This window comes from Oncorhynchus keta, chromosome 25 (assembly GCF_023373465.1).
Source record: "Oncorhynchus keta strain PuntledgeMale-10-30-2019 chromosome 25, Oket_V2, whole genome shotgun sequence".
NCBI classification, from domain to species: domain Eukaryota; kingdom Metazoa; phylum Chordata; class Actinopteri; order Salmoniformes; family Salmonidae; genus Oncorhynchus; species Oncorhynchus keta.
The window spans coordinates 12341271-12358225 of NC_068445.1; the positions used below are offsets into that span (position 1 = coordinate 12341271).

The 16955-nt window shown below is 41.4% G+C and overlaps 1 protein-coding gene across 8 annotated transcripts; it reads right to left on the bottom strand.

Moving 5' to 3' along the window:
• Positions 1-31: 31 nt before the first annotated feature.
• Positions 32-16716, bottom strand: LOC118358197 (phosphatidylinositol 4-phosphate 5-kinase-like protein 1). 8 transcript variants are annotated; one of them, XM_052478642.1, is made up of 10 exons: positions 16452-16716; positions 3687-3735; positions 2867-3094; positions 2601-2651; positions 2317-2471; positions 2081-2205; positions 1405-1576; positions 1214-1326; positions 911-1073; positions 32-708 (listed from the first exon to the last, which is right to left on the bottom strand). In XM_052478642.1, the coding sequence occupies exons 3-10, from the start codon at positions 3092-3094 to the stop codon at positions 270-272; spliced, it is 1446 nt and encodes a 481-aa protein (XP_052334602.1). In that variant the 5' UTR covers positions 3687-3735; positions 16452-16716; the 3' UTR covers positions 32-269. The 8 variants fall into 8 exon arrangements, with proteins under 8 accessions (XP_052334602.1, XP_052334601.1, XP_035591631.1 ...); XM_052478641.1 differs by having other exon boundaries at positions 3687-3752; XM_035735738.2 differs by lacking the exon at positions 16452-16716 and having other exon boundaries at positions 1405-1460; positions 1542-1576; positions 3687-4538.
• Positions 16717-16955: the final 239 nt, after the last annotated feature.

The window sequence follows — 16955 nt, forward strand, 5'->3', positions numbered from 1 at the left end:
CAGGTTTTATTAATAATTCTCTAGGCACGACTTATTCCAATACATTTTATACACATTCATACATGATTTTTGAGAAACCTGCCACATAATTGTTTGGGGGACATGTCACTAATATAAAATTCCTCTAAATATATATATTTTAAAAACAGGCTACCACTGCAACAGAAGCTATTTGGTGCCACCTACTGTTCATGCTGTTCACAAAACAAGTTTGATTATTCACTTGACAGTCTCTTCTGTGTCTTTCAATGGGCTTCAGTGTCCCTGGTTTACTTGGTGTGGTCCTTCACCCACTGGCAGAACCTCTGGGAGTAGGTAGCTGGGCTGACAGTGGAGAAGGCTCTGCCAGGGAAGCGCAGACTCTTCCACAGGTTCTCCTGCCTTTTCTTCACACCGTACACAGTGAAAAAGTCTACAATACCCACAAAGTAGCGCAGCTTTGGTCCGTCTATGACATGCACAGAGTTTTTTAAATTAGGCAGCAGCCTACGGTGATGAGCTTGGAACTCCAGGAGTTCTGCTTCTGTACAGTTTACAGAGTGTAGGTTTATCTCCTGGAGGGGGATTCCATGGCCAGAGTGTTCCCCTGTGTTCTGGATGTGGTCTGACCCACTGTCTATTGTATCTGATGCCAGTCGAGCAGAGTACCCCTCCAACAACGGAATAGTGGGGGGATCTTCCTCTGCGGGACTGTCTTGGTCCATTGACCTGCAGAGGAAAGACCATTCAAGAACGGAATAACAAAGAGATAACAATCAGCTAAAGAGTAAAATACCTGATTTGCAATTATCTTCTCACTGTATTACTTCACTGCATGTCTGGAAGGTCCACAAAAGAAAACTAGTGTGTTACCTTTTTTTTCCCCATACTTTGTCATACAGTAGATTATTGTTCTCCACTGAACACTTACTTTACAGTGCGCATAGTCAGGTTACTAAAGGAGTGATTCCTGTCCAGCTCATCTTGGTGCAAGGGTTGATGGGCCAGCAGGATACTGTAGTCAAGCACATTGAGGCTACGGAGGAAGGCCGAGTCTATTTCAACCTGATCCACAAGCCAGGAGCGCTGCTTATCTGTCAACACATGATAAATGTTGACTTCTTAGGGGAACATATGGGGTTTTATCTTTCAATTGATAATAGACAAGGAAAGAACACAATATTATTTTATCCATCCCCCAGGTACTGACATATAGGACATACCAGACTCTTACCCAGAATGATGTGCTTTCCTTCAAAGTTGTTATCCTTCAGAATCTTAGTAACTGGGTTTTCCATAGATGCAGGGTCAGTCCACCTACCCACCTCACATCCCTTGATGTCATATCTAAGAGGCAAAGCCAAAATTGACAACATTTTTTTTTTTTTTATCATCTTTCATAACTACAATACAAACAATGTTTACCTGGTATTAATCCTCTCGTCCGGGTAAAACACATTCTGCATCACAATGAAATACTTCTGAGGAAGAATGAGAGAAAAGTTACTTAGAGTAATAAAAAAACAACTGTGTTTGTGAAATTTCGTGTTCATTAAAATTACCTTTGTTTTATTTGGAATTTGAATGCTATAGAGCCCTGGAATAAGAAAATAAGAATATGAACATCTGACAAAGGTGGCAGTCAATCTCTCGTGATATTTAGTATTTTTTTAACCCCTTTTTCTCCCCAATTTTGATCTTGTCTCATCGCTGCAACTCCCCAACGGACTCAAGAGGCAATTGAGTCATGCGTCCTCCGAAACAACACAGCCAAACCTCGCTTCTTAACACCCACCTGCTTAACCCGGAAGCCAGCCGCACCAATGTGTCGGAGGAAACACTGTTCAACTGATGAATGAGGTCCGCCTGCAGGCGCCCGGCCCGCCAAGAGGAGTTGCTAGAGCGCGATGAGCCAAATAAATCCCCCCACCCAAACGACGCTGGGCCAATTGTGCGCCGCCCTATGGGACTAAAGATCACGGCCGGGTTGTGATTACAGCCCAAGACTGAACCTGGGTCTGTAGTGATGCCTCTAGCTGCACCACTCGGGAGGCCCTGTCATTTGATATTTTGATCTTAAGCTGTTAGACTTCTCTCTCACCCAGGAACCTGACCATCAGGGAATGGGGGTATTTCTCCAAATGATCCATATATGCCTTCAGGTTGGATAGGAAAAACATAACCTCCCGCGTATTCTGTGTCTTTAGGAAGAACCTCTTGTCATTCCTAAGGAGGGGGGATTACATTTACTACATGTGCTACTATGTAGAGTTGACATAGATTAGATGTGTTGTGTGTACATGTATGAGGTTTATGATGTCCTCCAGCAGGACTCACGTGAGGAAGAATTCAGCCTTGCTCTTGGAGTTGCTGATGAACTGTAGATAGCAGCCGTCTGAAGAGAGGGACCGCTGGTACTCCTCCTCTGTTATATCCAGGGACCGCCGCAGGCCGGCGAACACAGGCCCTGCAAAAGTCTGCATCTCCAAGTCCTGCAGGGGGAGGCAACAGAGGACCATGGGTTCGAAGCGGAAACGTGTCCCAAAAAACATTTACTCAAATAGGCAGTATGCTGTTGGGATTGGTTTAACATATTTGTTTGAATAGTGATTAAATAGCACCTTGTGGACTTGGGTCTCTGCCGATTTGTAATGTTCAGCAGAAAGTTGACCCTGATTGAAACAAGATCAACTCATTATATAACCACAATGAAAGGTTTCTTGTCATATAAGTAACTAAGGGAAAGCTATGTACAATGCAAGTACTGTATGTACAGTCATTTTCTCAGAGGTGGGTCAATGTCGTAAGTTCCAATGGTATAAAACTGTATTCTATGTGACAGTTGAAATAGTGTGTATATTGTTGTGCAGTCTATAGGTTTGCTCACAGGTACTGTTGTGTTGTTGCTGGTCTGTAGGACAGCATGCAGGCCCTCTTTCATAAGACAGGTGAGGCTGTATAAGTCATGTTCCTGGTTGGTCTTAAACACCCCTAGCATCCTCCATGTAAATGTAAATGTGATGTAAATGTAAATCCATCTTCTCCTCAGACCCCACCATCGCCTTCGCCTGGCTGTCCCAAAGTGACACAGGCGCAGACCGCTCTTCTTATCCATCTGACAATCACACACACCACAAACAACTCAGTCACCAGAGGCTCACCAGTAGGGTACCACACACAGACTGTACACAGACACACACACACACACACACACACACACACACACACACACACACACGTCTGGATCTACATTGTATAGCTAAAAAGGTGCAGTTAAAACAATAAATAAGGAACACACCTGACACTGTTTCCATAAGAAGCTGACAGGTGGTGTTGGAGAAATGTAACCACTCAAATTCATAGACAGAGCTATAGATGCAAGGATTGACCTTCCATGATTTCTAAATTATAGTTTTAACCATGTTGAGGCTATACAGTATTTGTTTAGATTTACTTTGTAAAACAAGCTTATATTTTGGGTTCTGATAGAGTTGACAGTCAAGTCCAAAAATGGATGAAGCAACTGCAGATTTCGGCTTAATTTTTTTTTTTTAAGAAATGGGAATAAGATATCATGTCTGAGACAACATAACATTAAAATAAGTTGACCAACATAATTACATTCATTGATCGAATGTGAGAAGCTACTCAAGACATTGAATATTTGTTGTAACTGTCATGAAAGCTGACAACCACGTCGTTCTTACCTTTACCAGTCTACTTTCCTCGTGTTGTCCTTGATGCTTTGATGCCTTGCTGTACAAGGGAAGTATCTGAATTCAGTGAAAATCATTGGAGATATATTTTAAGCCTATGCTTTTACCATTTTCATATGCATGTGGATAGCATTTTGGACCGTAAAGATAAAAACAAACACATTTTCATGACAGCGGTCGGCCTCCTTTTTCAGCCAAGAGTAGGCCAAGTGCCGCATACCATGGTAAGAGGGTTGGGCAATATATTCAGGGTGTGTTACACCTGGGCTGTATTTACTAACTGGAAACCAAACAGCCAACAAAAGCGAACGGAACTGACCAATGACGCACATCATTGGTGGTGACCTACCTACATTTGCCCAATAGAAACTCTTGTTTTCTATGGAAAACGTTTTGTATTGGCAACTGTTTACTCAGGTGTGCATTAATGATTACACCCCTGCAGGCGTAAAACGTGTGTCGTAATTACTTGTGGTTTTTGAATCTGCAACTGCAGTTAAGTAGTAGAGTGCTACGTCATCGTCATCATGACAAAGGCCCGGATTCGGGAACTAAAACTGTACTGGTTGTGATTTTACTATGTTATTTATTTGACTTATGAATGTCTGATTTCTGTCAAAAAAATTGCTCCTTAAAGATTGGAATCTCGGGAACGCTGTCCATTCTTCGGTGCTTGTCCCAGAGATAGATAGAGGACTTGTATCAGAGCAATTATAGGCTACTAGCGTCTGTGACCGCTTGGGCAGCGCCCAGGGGGAATGAGTGCCCCCTCTCATTGAAGCAATGGAAGTGCAAGGCCTACCGCGATACAAGCATTGTTAGTGTAAAACAGGATCCCCCACTATAGTGAATGGAAAAATCTTTGTGTAAATAAAAATGTTTTTAGAAGACAGGCATGGTACCAATAATTGCTTCTAATACACCAGATGTATGTCCTTGAACAGATTATTTTAAAATCGCACACATAAGAAGGTAAGGATAATTTAGTTACTAATTGCAGCCTGCAGTACCCCGGTTTCCCTTCAATTTGAGTTACTCAATGAGATGGGGCAGCACTGACCAAGACTGCAACATGACTTCTTGGAGTAGCTCAAACTGTGTATGTTTATTTTTATTTTACCTTTATTTAACTAGGCAAGTCAGTTAAGGGATTCGATCTTGCAACCTTTCGGTTACTATGTCTCCTTGAGATGCCATCTTAACCGACTTACTTTGGCTTCAATGTGCTATTGAGTATTCACATAGGAATTAATGTTGTCACGTGATCGATGGCTTTGTCTATTCATATATACAGTCATAGGTATTTAGGCTACCTCAATTTTAAAGTAGTCAGTTTTCTTCTTTTGTGTTTAAAAAAAGTGTAAAGCTAATATTGGTTATTTGCTGCCACCTGTAGTGCTGGAGTCCTGAACCAAATCTTGTGTCATTCATTTATTGTGGCCACTCGATGGCGGTTATATAGGTTAAAGCCATTTACAAACCATAACACCCAATTTGAAGAAGAAGACAATGCTCTGATCATTAGCTGATTGCTCCCAACCAATAGGATTCCCCACCCAGTTGACTACTTTAAAATGGTGGAAGACCTCAATGGCAATGTCCATGCATAAACAGGTTATATCCATGATGAGTCCTCTATCTATCTCTATGGTATGTCCTCATTTAGATCTAACTAATTAGTATTCTAATCAAACCAAAGTTTATTGATCAAGTGCACACTGTAGGCCTACAGTATGCACTTGATCGGGCATGGTGTGCTGAAATCATATACCCAGGTGTTTGCCATTGATAAGGCTTGTATATGGTGCGGTCTGCAAATCAGGGATGTGCTGATCTATGTGAAACCATGCCTGATTAAACTGGATTGGAGAAACAATTACTGGATAGATACCAGTATCTGGCCATGGTTTATTCAGCAGGAGACACATGGGACACCCAAGTGATTAAGGTACCCTATGCTCTGAGGGTAGGACCATCCCCCTGAGTGTTAACTAAGGAGAAGGATGTGACCGTTATAGCATGAGCCAGAGTCAAGCTGAATTGTTTCAGTCTAAAGGGAAACTTGTAAAAAATCAAATTTAAAAAAGGGCACCCGAGGAAACCAGGTGGAAGAGATCAGCCGTTGGAGGTAGGGTTTGAATGGTTTGAATGGTAATAAGGAAACTTTCAGCCATGACTATGTGAGTGGAGGTCTGATTGGTCAGTCGTTGACACAGGAATGGATGAATGAGTGGCTGAATAGCTGGGTCTGGGAGGTTAGGCGAAAATGGAGATATAAGCACCCGGCTTTACACGTTGCAAACCCCCTGCTCCATGGCCACCGAGTTCACCAGTGGAGACAGGAACAATGTGACGGTAGGGTGCTGGAAAGGCTGGACTGGGTTGGTTCTAACAGGATTTACACTAATGCTACCTGTGAAGAAGTGAGGGCCTACACTGTATTGTTAGAGATATGGGGCATGTCGTACTGGGGGTTTTACTAGGATGACCTTTTTTACTAGGTTGGCGGATTTGGTTGGGCGCGTCCTGGAGGTACCCCTGTGGTTGGTTTATGGTTTACCTATTGGGGAGAAACCAATTGAAACCAGGTAGGGAGAAGTACTATAAATGGGGGGCCTTAATTGCTTGGCAAGCTATGGATGCTGGGGTGGAGTTGTTTGGTGCCCTGAGGCCACTATTGTGGGTACTAGAGGCATTTAGATTTTCTTATTTAAACTTTATCTAACTAGGAAAAGTCAGTTAAGAACAAATTCTTATTTACAATGACAGCCTACCAAAAGGCAAAAGACCTCCTGTGGGGGTAGGGGTGCACTTAGAACTATACCTGTTGGTGTGTGTGTGAATATGAGCAACAATAATGTGCAGCAACAGGGCATAGTAGGAACGTCACGCAAGGATGGAATGTGCTGTGGAGAGGAGCCTACCTCCCGGTCCCTGAGGGTGCTCGAGGGGTAAGGTTGGGATATATTCATGAAGGGATGGTAAAGGCCAGGTGGGGGCAGAATCCGTACCATTCACTTGGCGGATGGAAAGGTTTTCTACCAGAAGAGAGAGTTAATCCATGGAGCGGGTGTCGTGACCTGGGGGTTGGATGTAGGTCTCCCTCCTGCCTTCAATACAGCTCATTTTGGGTTGGAGGTAACAGGAGGCTAAAAAGACGTTCTTCTTTTCACAACAAGTTCACAACAGGAAGGGCAAGGCCGAGTCAGCATGCTTACTGTCGTCGTCAGCAACTTTGCCAATTAGGCCAGCATCAGCCGAGCCAGAGGTAGAGCCGGGGGAATTACCAGAACGAGAGGCAGAGGGAAGTATGATGAAACATGAACTTCCACAAACCCCTTCTTTGACGTCCTTCTGGTAGATGACAAGTAACAAGGGCTGGGAGTTTGGGGAGGGGGAGTCCAGTATGGACCAGATGTAACTGGTTTTAAGGGAGTGATTGAATAAGGGGAAATTATAGTATTGTAATGAATCTGATGTAACCAGTTTTGAAGGAGGAGTTGTGTCGGGAGAATATGACAGTATGTCAGTCATGGTTTAAGGCAGTATTCACCAATAGCCAAGGCATTCCTAGTCGATTGCCAAACATTTCTGCAAAAAAAACAACGATAAGCCTTGCATACCTATTTTTTTAAATTAGTCTCGCTCTGTTGGCGGTAGGTGCACCCGATTCAAATGCCTTGCGCACGGGGTAGGCGCCGTGTTCCCATTTTCAACCATTTCATATGTCTGAAGGTACAACTGCCTTCCCGGCAGGCCCGGGGGGAGCAAATCAAGTGCACTATAGGCCTACCACTGACCAATCAGATGACTCATATTACCGCGTCTGCAGTAACGCAGCAGGCGTAAAAGAAACCTTCAGCAAAGTTGACACTGTGAGGTTTTAAAACCATGACACTGTGAGGTTTTAAAACCAGAGATTGTCATTGAAAACAGCAAAGAGCTGCTGTTTTTATGAGTGAGTTCATGTTTATATATATTTATATATATTTTATATATTTATATATATATTTATGTTTAAGTTTTTACTCAGCACTGTCAACACTTTCTATTCAAAATGTGCGTTCTCCCTACTTCCACACACACTACAATCAGCACTGCAGCTGCAATGAATGAGTAGGAAAGTGTATCCATAGGCTTGCGTTGGTATTATTAGCAGCTTGAGTATTTTTTTTATAGCTAGGAATATTTCACTTTCTCTGGTCATAGGCGTAACATGAATTTGTGCATGAGGTAGAACTAATGCAGTGCAACTCGAGTTTCGCCAGCAGCTGGTAGCCGGTGTCCCTTTTTGGTCAGTGTCAGCGGAGGGAATGGAGAGCAGAGGGAGAGAGGTGGAACCAGTCTGCTGCCCTCTCCCTCCACTGAGACTGACCATCAGATGCAGGCTCCATCAGCCCAGTAAAGTAAAAAAAAAATGAATTATTCAAATATATTCTCACTCAGCTGTGCCTCACAAGTAATACAACAACTGATCTATTGCCAGTGTGATCATATAGCCTACCTCAAATCTTGATAATTTTTTATGGTCTGAGAAAAACAACAATGCATTGGGAGGGCAATTCAAGCAAAGTCAATATGCTGTGATAATGTTTTGGGCCTATAGCCTACTACACAAACTTCATTACTACAGTACTGTTTTTAATAGGTTAATGTTTTAGGTCATGTAAAAGAAATGAGAGACATGATATTTTGGGGGATAATTACAGTAATTGGAAAGGGCTTTCCTTTAATGGAAAGACTGGGGCCACTGACCCGAAATAGACCTGAGTCTCCTCTTCATTGCTACTGATGGGGTCCATGCTTGGTGTGTGAATAGAAATGTCTATACCTCTTCGTATTGGTGACTATACCTCTTACAAGTGAGTAACTCCAGGTCCACAAGTGAAGGGTTTGTGACGCCACCCGTGGGTGTAAAACTAATATTTATTTCATGTAAATTGCCGAGCTGAGAAAGTATACTCACCACTCGAATTCTCCTGGTATTATATTCCTAGGAGAGCCTGATGAACTATGGGTCACCCAACCCCTGATCTAGACGTGTCGCTGAGTGGTTTTCAATAAAGGTTACTACCACCCCAGCCGTCGGCAGCCGAGTTGGAAGCCGGTGCCGCGGTTGGTATCAGCAGATCTCTATAGGATCAGGACTGGGCTGGAACGCCAACACCCGTTGGTAATAAACAAGAAGCAGGAAAAATTTACGCTAGCTCATTAATCTCAAGGAGAGGCTTGAGTCGGGCAAGACAGTGGCGAAGATATTACCGTGTCTCTCTCCAGAATGCGCTAAACTGTCTCACACCAATTCTTGCGCATGCATTGTTTTATTGTGTTAATTGTTAGTCCTTTGTTTATTTTGATCATTTCCCAATTGCATATGTCACTAGTAAAACATTTACCATTAATTTGGTTACATTCATTTATGTTAATGCATGGATTAATTAGGTCATTTACCGTTCTTATTCTCAGAGTGGAAACATTGTTTGCAGAGTTCACAACCTGCTACTCTTTCTTGTGGGAAACAATTAGTGATTTATTTCATACCATCATTTACGAGCTTTTACAATTTTGACATTGTATTTTGTTTGGAGCGCTCCACGTCAGCAATGAGCATGTGTCTGGTTTCTCTGTCCTCTTAATGTGAAGGGAGCTCCCGCACCTGAGCAGGCACACAAGTAGACCAACTGGCCTGCTGTGCGCAAAAGTAGGAAAGTGCCCATTTGGGGACGTCTGATTTCTGATTGTCTTAACTCACCACCACTAATCAGCGGAGCTTCTCATAATTTTTTTATACCTCACACAGTAAGTCAAGTCTTTTTTTATGACATCCATTGTGGATGATAATAGTTCCTCATATTATTTTAAAAATCCTGATTATCACCAGGCCTCGATGTGAAAGAGCAAACTGTCATGCTCTTGGGATACTATATATCCAGTGGAAACGTCATAAAATACCTGAACACATTTCCCTTTGCACAAAAACAGCTGTGTCTGTCCCGAGCTCACAGGTGCAGGAAACTCTGGGGACCCGGAATAGGCTAGCCTCTTAGAGCTCCCCCTCTATACTGCCCCCGTTGGAGAAAGTGCGTGCCCATAGTAAACTGAAAATATTTTTTCCCAAAATTGCTAATATATGCATATACAAATTATTATTGAATAGAAAACACTCTAAAGTTTCTAAAACCGTTAAAATTGTGTCTGTATGTAAAGCAGAACTCTCAGGGCAGCCTTTCTCCCAAACTCTCTCTTGTGAAGAGAAAAGTTGGGTCAACTTTGACGTCATGGCCCCCACCCTTCCCAGGCAGCTACCGATCCAGGAATAGTCTCTATCTGTTCAGCGCGATGTCTGCTTTCAAATGGCACGTTCATTGTGAGAATCCCACGAGCCCTGCACGTTTGGCGGGCGAAATTGCTCGTGTCCCTCTGAAAAACATGCACTCTATTGCGTGCGGCCGATTTGGAGTACGTCTTTTTCCATGATCCAGCATTTGAAGCCGGTTTGTCTGTTAGCGCTGCTCTTTGTTCTACATGCTAAAAACATCATAAAGCTCGATTTTGCACATCGTTTGACCAGTTTAATCGACATATAATATGTAAATTGGAAGTTTTGATGCGCAAGAGTGCTGGACCAGAAGTCATTTTTGACGCATTTCAACTGAAGCTGTTAGCATTTGCTAATACAGGGACACACAACGTGAAACCAAACGATGTATTGGGTAAGTATGACTCCTTCTACGTCTTCTGATGGAAGAACATCAAAGGTAAGGGAATATTTATGTGGTTATTTGGGGTTTCTGTGGACTCCAAACGTAGAGGAGACATACTGCTAATATCTGAGCTCCGACTCATAGTATAGCCCAGTGAACGATGTCTGTAACGTTAAAAATAAATGTAAGACAGCGGTTGCATTAAGAAGAAGTGTATCTTTGTAAATATATGTAGAACATGTATATTTAGTCATGTTTATTGCTTGTTATCTGACGTTATCTGTCGGAGCTATCATCATTTCTCCGGACATTTGAGTAGCATTTTTTTTTTTTAAATGTCGTCAACCGAGATTTATGGATATAAATGGCATATTATTGAAAAAAAATGTAATGTACTGTGTAACATGTAATATTACTGTCATCTGATGAAGATTTTCAAAAGGTTAGTGAATTATTTATTTTTTAATCCTACTTTTAAATGTTATTTTTTCTGGGACAAAATGGCCGCCGCTTGCCTTTTGTTTCGGTGGTGATCTAATATAAATATGTGCTATGTTTTTGCCGTAAAACATTTTAGAAATCTGACTTGCTGGGTAGATTAACAAGATGTTTATCTTTCATTTGAGCTATTGGACTTGTTAATGTGTGGAGGTTAAATATTTTTAGGAATATTTTTTCGCATTGTGCGTTATGGTAATGAGCTTGAGCCGTAGTCACGATCCCGGATCCGGGATGGGGAGTTCTAAGAGGCTAGTTGATACAATGTGGTAAGTTTGCTAGCAAAAGCTTCCGGCCAGACCTTCATATATACAGTCATTGGGTGGACAGAGTTGATTGATTTGATACAATGTTGCACTTCATTAGCGATAGCTCAAGTCGAGACAAATAGAAAGGGAGGCAGGCAGATGGAGTAGAGACATGAATGCAATTGAAAGAACCAGCATTTTCATCAGGATATATATATATATATATATTTTTTTTTTGGTCAGCTTTATGTATTTAGCCGCCAATGGCTTACAGTGAATCAATGTGTCCATACGGAAATGGCTGTTCCTCTCGCATTAGTGGAATTTTTACTTTTAGACTATTATCATTTTAAAATCCAATTTGTGTTATGAACCACATGACAATAATTCTGAGAAATTAAAATGTTATTATTGAAATTAAACTGTTCCACGAAAATGTGCACGTGAAAATCAAAACTGGCACGCAGATCGGTAGTTAAATGGTTGGATAAATTGTACGCTTCTCCCAACTTGAAACTCATAAACTTGAAACTCACTCGCTGCCAAGGAATAGAGCGTTGTGAACAGAGTGTAATTATGCAGTACAAATAAATATGCAAAGGGTGTGTCTGTGAGAGAGAGAGATAAAGTGGTGTTGTAACTAAGATTGTATCTATTCAAACTGAGCACAAATGGACAGCTATGCGATCCATCGTTCACTAGTGGCCAGAACTGTGTCTCTTGGAAGACTAGTAGGTTAGTACGCCTAAGTGTTTGACATGGGCAGGAGCATGCCTTCGAACCAAGGGCGAGAGAATGCCATGATCCTTATTTGATATTGTTCCCATTCTCATTTCGCCAAGTTTAGAATGGTAAACTAATAGAAAATATAAGTGGAAAAGTATTGCTCCAGATCACTTGATCTCCACCACAAAGGCGAGAGAAGAGAGGAGGGAGGGAGAGAGCGAGAGACCCGATTTAACTCAAACTAAACTGTTTATTTTACAGCAGAGTGTACGGGAGAGCTCTGCATGCAGAATTGCGACCATACAATGCCTTCGGAAAGTATACAAACCCCTTGACTTTTTCCACATTTTGCTACGTTAGCCTTATTAATGGATTTAATAAAACAATTTCCTCAACCATCTACACAATACCCCAAAATGACAACAACAAAAAAAGCAGGTTTAGACATTTTTGCAAATGTATTAAAAACCAAGAAACAGAAATAACATTTTTACATAAGTATTCAGACCCTTTGCTGACACTGCTGTTTCCATTGATCATCCTTGAGATGTTTCTAGAACTTGGAGTCCACCTGTGGTCAATTAAATTAATTGGACATGAGTTGGAAAGGCACACACCTGTCTATATAAGGTCCCACAAGTGATAGTGCATGTCAGAGCAAAAACCAAGCCATGAGGTCAAAGGAATTGTTCGTAAACCTCTGAGACAGGATTGTGTCGAGGCACAGATCTGGGGAAGGGTACTCAAGTATTTCTGCAGCATTGAAAGTCCCCAAGAACACAGTGGCTTCCAGAATTTTTAAATGGAAGATGTTTGGAACCACCAAGACTCTTCCTAGAGCTGGCGATCCGGGCTAAACTGAGCAATCGGGGGAGAAGAACCTTGGTCAGGGAGATGACCAAGAACCCAATGGTCACTCTGACAGAGCTCTAGAGTTCCTATGTGGAGATGGGAGAACCTTCCAGAAGGACAACCATCTCTTCAGCAGTCCACCAATCAGGCCTTTATGGTAGAATGGCCAGACCGAAGCCACTCCTCAGTAAAAGGCACATGACAGCCCGCTTGGAGTTTGCCAAAAGGCACCTAAAGATTCTCAGACCATGAGAAACAAGATTCCCTGGTCTGATGAAACCACGATTGAACTCTTTTGGCCTGAATGTCAAGACAAAACAGGAGTGGCTTCAGGACAAGTTTCTGAATGTCCTTGAGTGGCCCAGCCAGAGCCCAGACTTGAACCCAATCGAACATCTCTGAAGAGACCTGAAAATAGCTGTGTAGTTACGCTCCCCATCCAACCTGACAGAGCTTGAGAGGATCTGCAGAGAAGAATAGGAGACACCCCCCAAATACAGGTGTGCCAAGCTTGTAGCGTCATACCCAAGAAGACTCAAGGTTGCAATCGCTGCCAAAGATGCTTCAACAAAGTACTAAGTAAAGGGTCTGAATACTTATGTAAATATTACATTTAATACATTTTTTATAAATGAGCAAAAATGTCAAATCAAGTTTTTGCTTTGTCATTATGGGGTAGTGTGTGTATATTGATGGGGGGGGGGATTATTTTATAAATTTTAGAATAAGGCTTTAACCTAACAAAATGTGGAAAAAGTTAAGGGGTCTGAATAATTTCCGAAGGCACTGTATATAAATATCCCATGTTTTTTCTCTCTCACCTACCTCAATCCCAGTATCATTTATATCAATAATGCAATGGAAAAAATGGTTTAATCGTTTTTTTTTATTGCAACTACACATTATATACAGTTTTAACATCTCACCATCCTGAGTGCCGCAGCGGTCAAAGGCACTGCATCTCAGTGCTAGAGGCATCACTACAGACCCTGGTTCGATTCCAGGCTATATCAAAACCGTCCGGGATTGGGAGTCCCGTAGGGTGGCGCAGAATTGGCCCAGCGTCGTCCGGGTTAGCGTTTGGCTGGGGTAGGCTGTCATTGTAAATGAGAACTTAAATATAAACTACCAGATGGTCCTGTAGCACCCCCCAGCATCCCTACTTCCCATGGCTATCACAACTATCATGGGTTGCTAATGTGACTACGATAATACCTTTTGGCTGCTAGACAATGAAATAAAGTTGATTTGAAAACCAATAGAACAGGAGGGCTATATGAGTCTTTATAAAATAATTGCCTCCACATTTCTACGGTGGTATTTTGGCTATAGGGTACTTTGAAGCAAGCTTAGACATGCTTCATTGTATGGTTTCAAACAATTAAGCAACAGGAAAAATATAGCGATACTAATAGCCCTAACCATCTTCTGGTAGTTTTTTTTTTAGAAAGCCTTTCTCAATTAAATGGTAATGATACAAAGTAGCCTACTCCTACCTGGAAGACAGATATCATGATTATTTGCATCTATCCAGTGGCCAATTGTTTTGCAAACTCCACCTCATGTGGTCCTTCTGTAGCTCAGTTGGTAGAGCATGGCGCTTGTAACGCCAGGGTAGTGGGTTCGATCCCCGGGACCACCCATACGTAGAATGTATGCACACATGACTGTAAGTCGCTTTGGATAAAAGCGTCTGCTAAATGGCATATATTATATTATATATTATGTGCACTGCAGAAACACAGCTGACCAAACAACAGTGCCTGCACAGTTGAATTAAAGGGTAACTACACTCAAAATCTAAATTTCTTTGATTTTTCCCAGACCTCAAAAGGGTCTCTTGATGTGTTTAAGTATTGTTGTGGACTTAGAACATCCCATGTTGATGTTAAGAAAGTGTGATTTTGAGGGCGAAAACCAGAATATATATATATATATATTCTTTGGCTAGCTGGCTTGCTATTGCAAGCTAATTTGTCCTGGGTTATAAACTTTGGGTTGTTATTTTACCTGAAATGCACAAGGTTCACTACTCCAACAATTAATCCACAGATAAAAGGGTAAACTGAGTTTGTTTCTAGTAATGTCTCCTCCTTCAGGATTCTTCTTTGGACTTTATATGTCACCCAGTAAAATACCACTTGAGTAAAAGTCTAAAAATATTTGTTTTTAAGTATACTTAAGTATCAAAGTAACTGTAATTGATCAAATGTACTTAAGTATCAAAAGTAAAAGTATAAATAATTTCAAATTCGGAATATTAAGCAAACCAGATGGCACCATTTTCTTGTTTATTTACGGATAGCCAGGGGCACACTCCACTCCAACACTCAGACATAATTTACAAACAAAGCATTTGTATTTAGAGAGTCATCCAGATCTATAATAGTGAGCACTTTGAATACAGTGTTGTTTGAGATGACAACGAATTAAAATGCCAGTATTGATAAGTGTTTCCTAGGGGACCCTATAAGCTTTGGCTACTTCATGTAGCTAACATATTCTTGCTTTGTATTTTCCTCTTTGATTTAGAAGATACTGTTGCACAAACAAAATGCTGATTTAGGTCTACACCATCACTGGTATTATCAGGCTGCATTAGCTAGCAACGTTTGCGCGTACCCAGTACATTTATTAGCGGCTAAAAATTAGCATCTCACAAGATTTAGGGCAACTTGCTAAGAAAAGACAAACTAGATGTTTGCTGATGCAAGAAACACAAACTAATAGTGTCATTATAGAACGTTAGTGGAATTATATCAAGAAGCAAAGTGAAAACAGCATTGTTATCAACATTGTTCCATGTGCTGTATTGACCATGGAGACCGAACGAAAGGCGCTCCTTGAGTGACAGGGGGCGTGGCTAGATCTATGTGGCAAGTGGCGCGGAGAGAAATTACTCAAGTAGCGAAGTAAACTTAAAAAAATGGACATTACACATGTCATATCACATTTAATTAACAAACCAAACATTCAAATACCGGTATAGATGGTAAAGTAAAGACCCAAACCGGTCCCTGCTTCAATACCGGTATATCATCATGATCTTGGCCCTATTTCTATTACAGCATGTTGGATGACTCTTATTCTTATTCCATTCACCCAGTTCAATGTAACAGCGATAGGTTTAGGCTACAACCTAGCCTCTGAATGAAAGTTTACAACATAAGTGCACACAGGTCGAGAGACAAATTTGAGGTGAAAGACAACGACATTCAGTATGGCCTTGCACACTCTTGCCTGCATTTAGCAGATATAGGGGGGAATCATTAGTCCAACAGTTGCAAACAGGAGTTTCTATTGGACAAATTCAGGTATGTTTATCCATGTTTTGTTCCGTTTGCTTCCTTTTAAGAAACCTTTTCAACAGAATCGCACCCCTGATCACGCGTAAACACAGCTCACTTTCATAGCAGCCATATTGAATTCCTTCTCGCATCCATAAACTCTCCTCCTCTCAACTCTTCCCTTCGATTGTGGTCTTCAATGCTCAACACATCAGCTGTATGTGACCAGGCGAAATAACCTTTCCAAACCAAAGTGCCACACACAGCCTACAGCATTGTCACCATTTTAGCCAAAGTAACTTCATAGTCAGAGTAACTAATAGAACTAACGTTAACACTTTAGTAAACCGCTACAATCATGCAGTAACATCAGTGCATAGTCAGTAAGCAGTTACACCGGTGGGTCACGGTGGCAATAAATGAGTAATACCAAAAGCTTACCTTGACTTGGAAGAGTTCCAGTGTTGTGTTGGAAAGTCATAGCTAGCTAAAATAGCATCCCTCTGTTTGAGCAGGGTGTTTCAGTAGGCTAAACTAGCTAGTTGCATTTGCTAGCTAAGTAAGTGAAACTGAAAGTGATTTTTTTTGTCTCTATCTCTATTTGTCTCTTGCTTCTCCTTCATTTTGGGAGAAATGTATTTGTTCAAAACTGTTAAACTATTCTTTCTCTCTCTCTGAGTCAACTACTGACCACATTTTATACACTGCAGTGCTAGAAGATAGCTGTAGTTTATGCTTTCAGTACTAGATTCATTCTCTGATCCTTTGATTGGGTGGACAAAATGTCAGTTCATGATGCATGAGCTCTGATAGGCTACACCATAATGCTACCCTACAGTGCTGTTGACCTTCTTTGCATAATAGTGTGTTTTAATCAGTTATTTGGTGACATGATTATATTTAGTGTAGTTTTGTCTAAAAGTATATCTTTCTAAATGTTTTACA

Excerpts from the sequence above, each read along its gene's own strand:
- LOC118358197 (XM_052478642.1), bottom strand. The coding sequence starts at position 3,094 with ATGGATAAGAAGAGCGGTCTGCGCCTGTGTCACTTTGGGACAGCCAGG. Across the intron at positions 1,327-1,404 it reads GACGAGAGGATTAATACCAG|ATATGACATCAAGGGATGTG; the intron begins GTAAACATTGTT and ends TTTGCCTCTTAG. Across the intron at positions 709-910 it reads CTGACTATGCGCACTGTAAA|GTCAATGGACCAAGACAGTC; the intron begins GTAAGTGTTCAG and ends TTTCCTCTGCAG.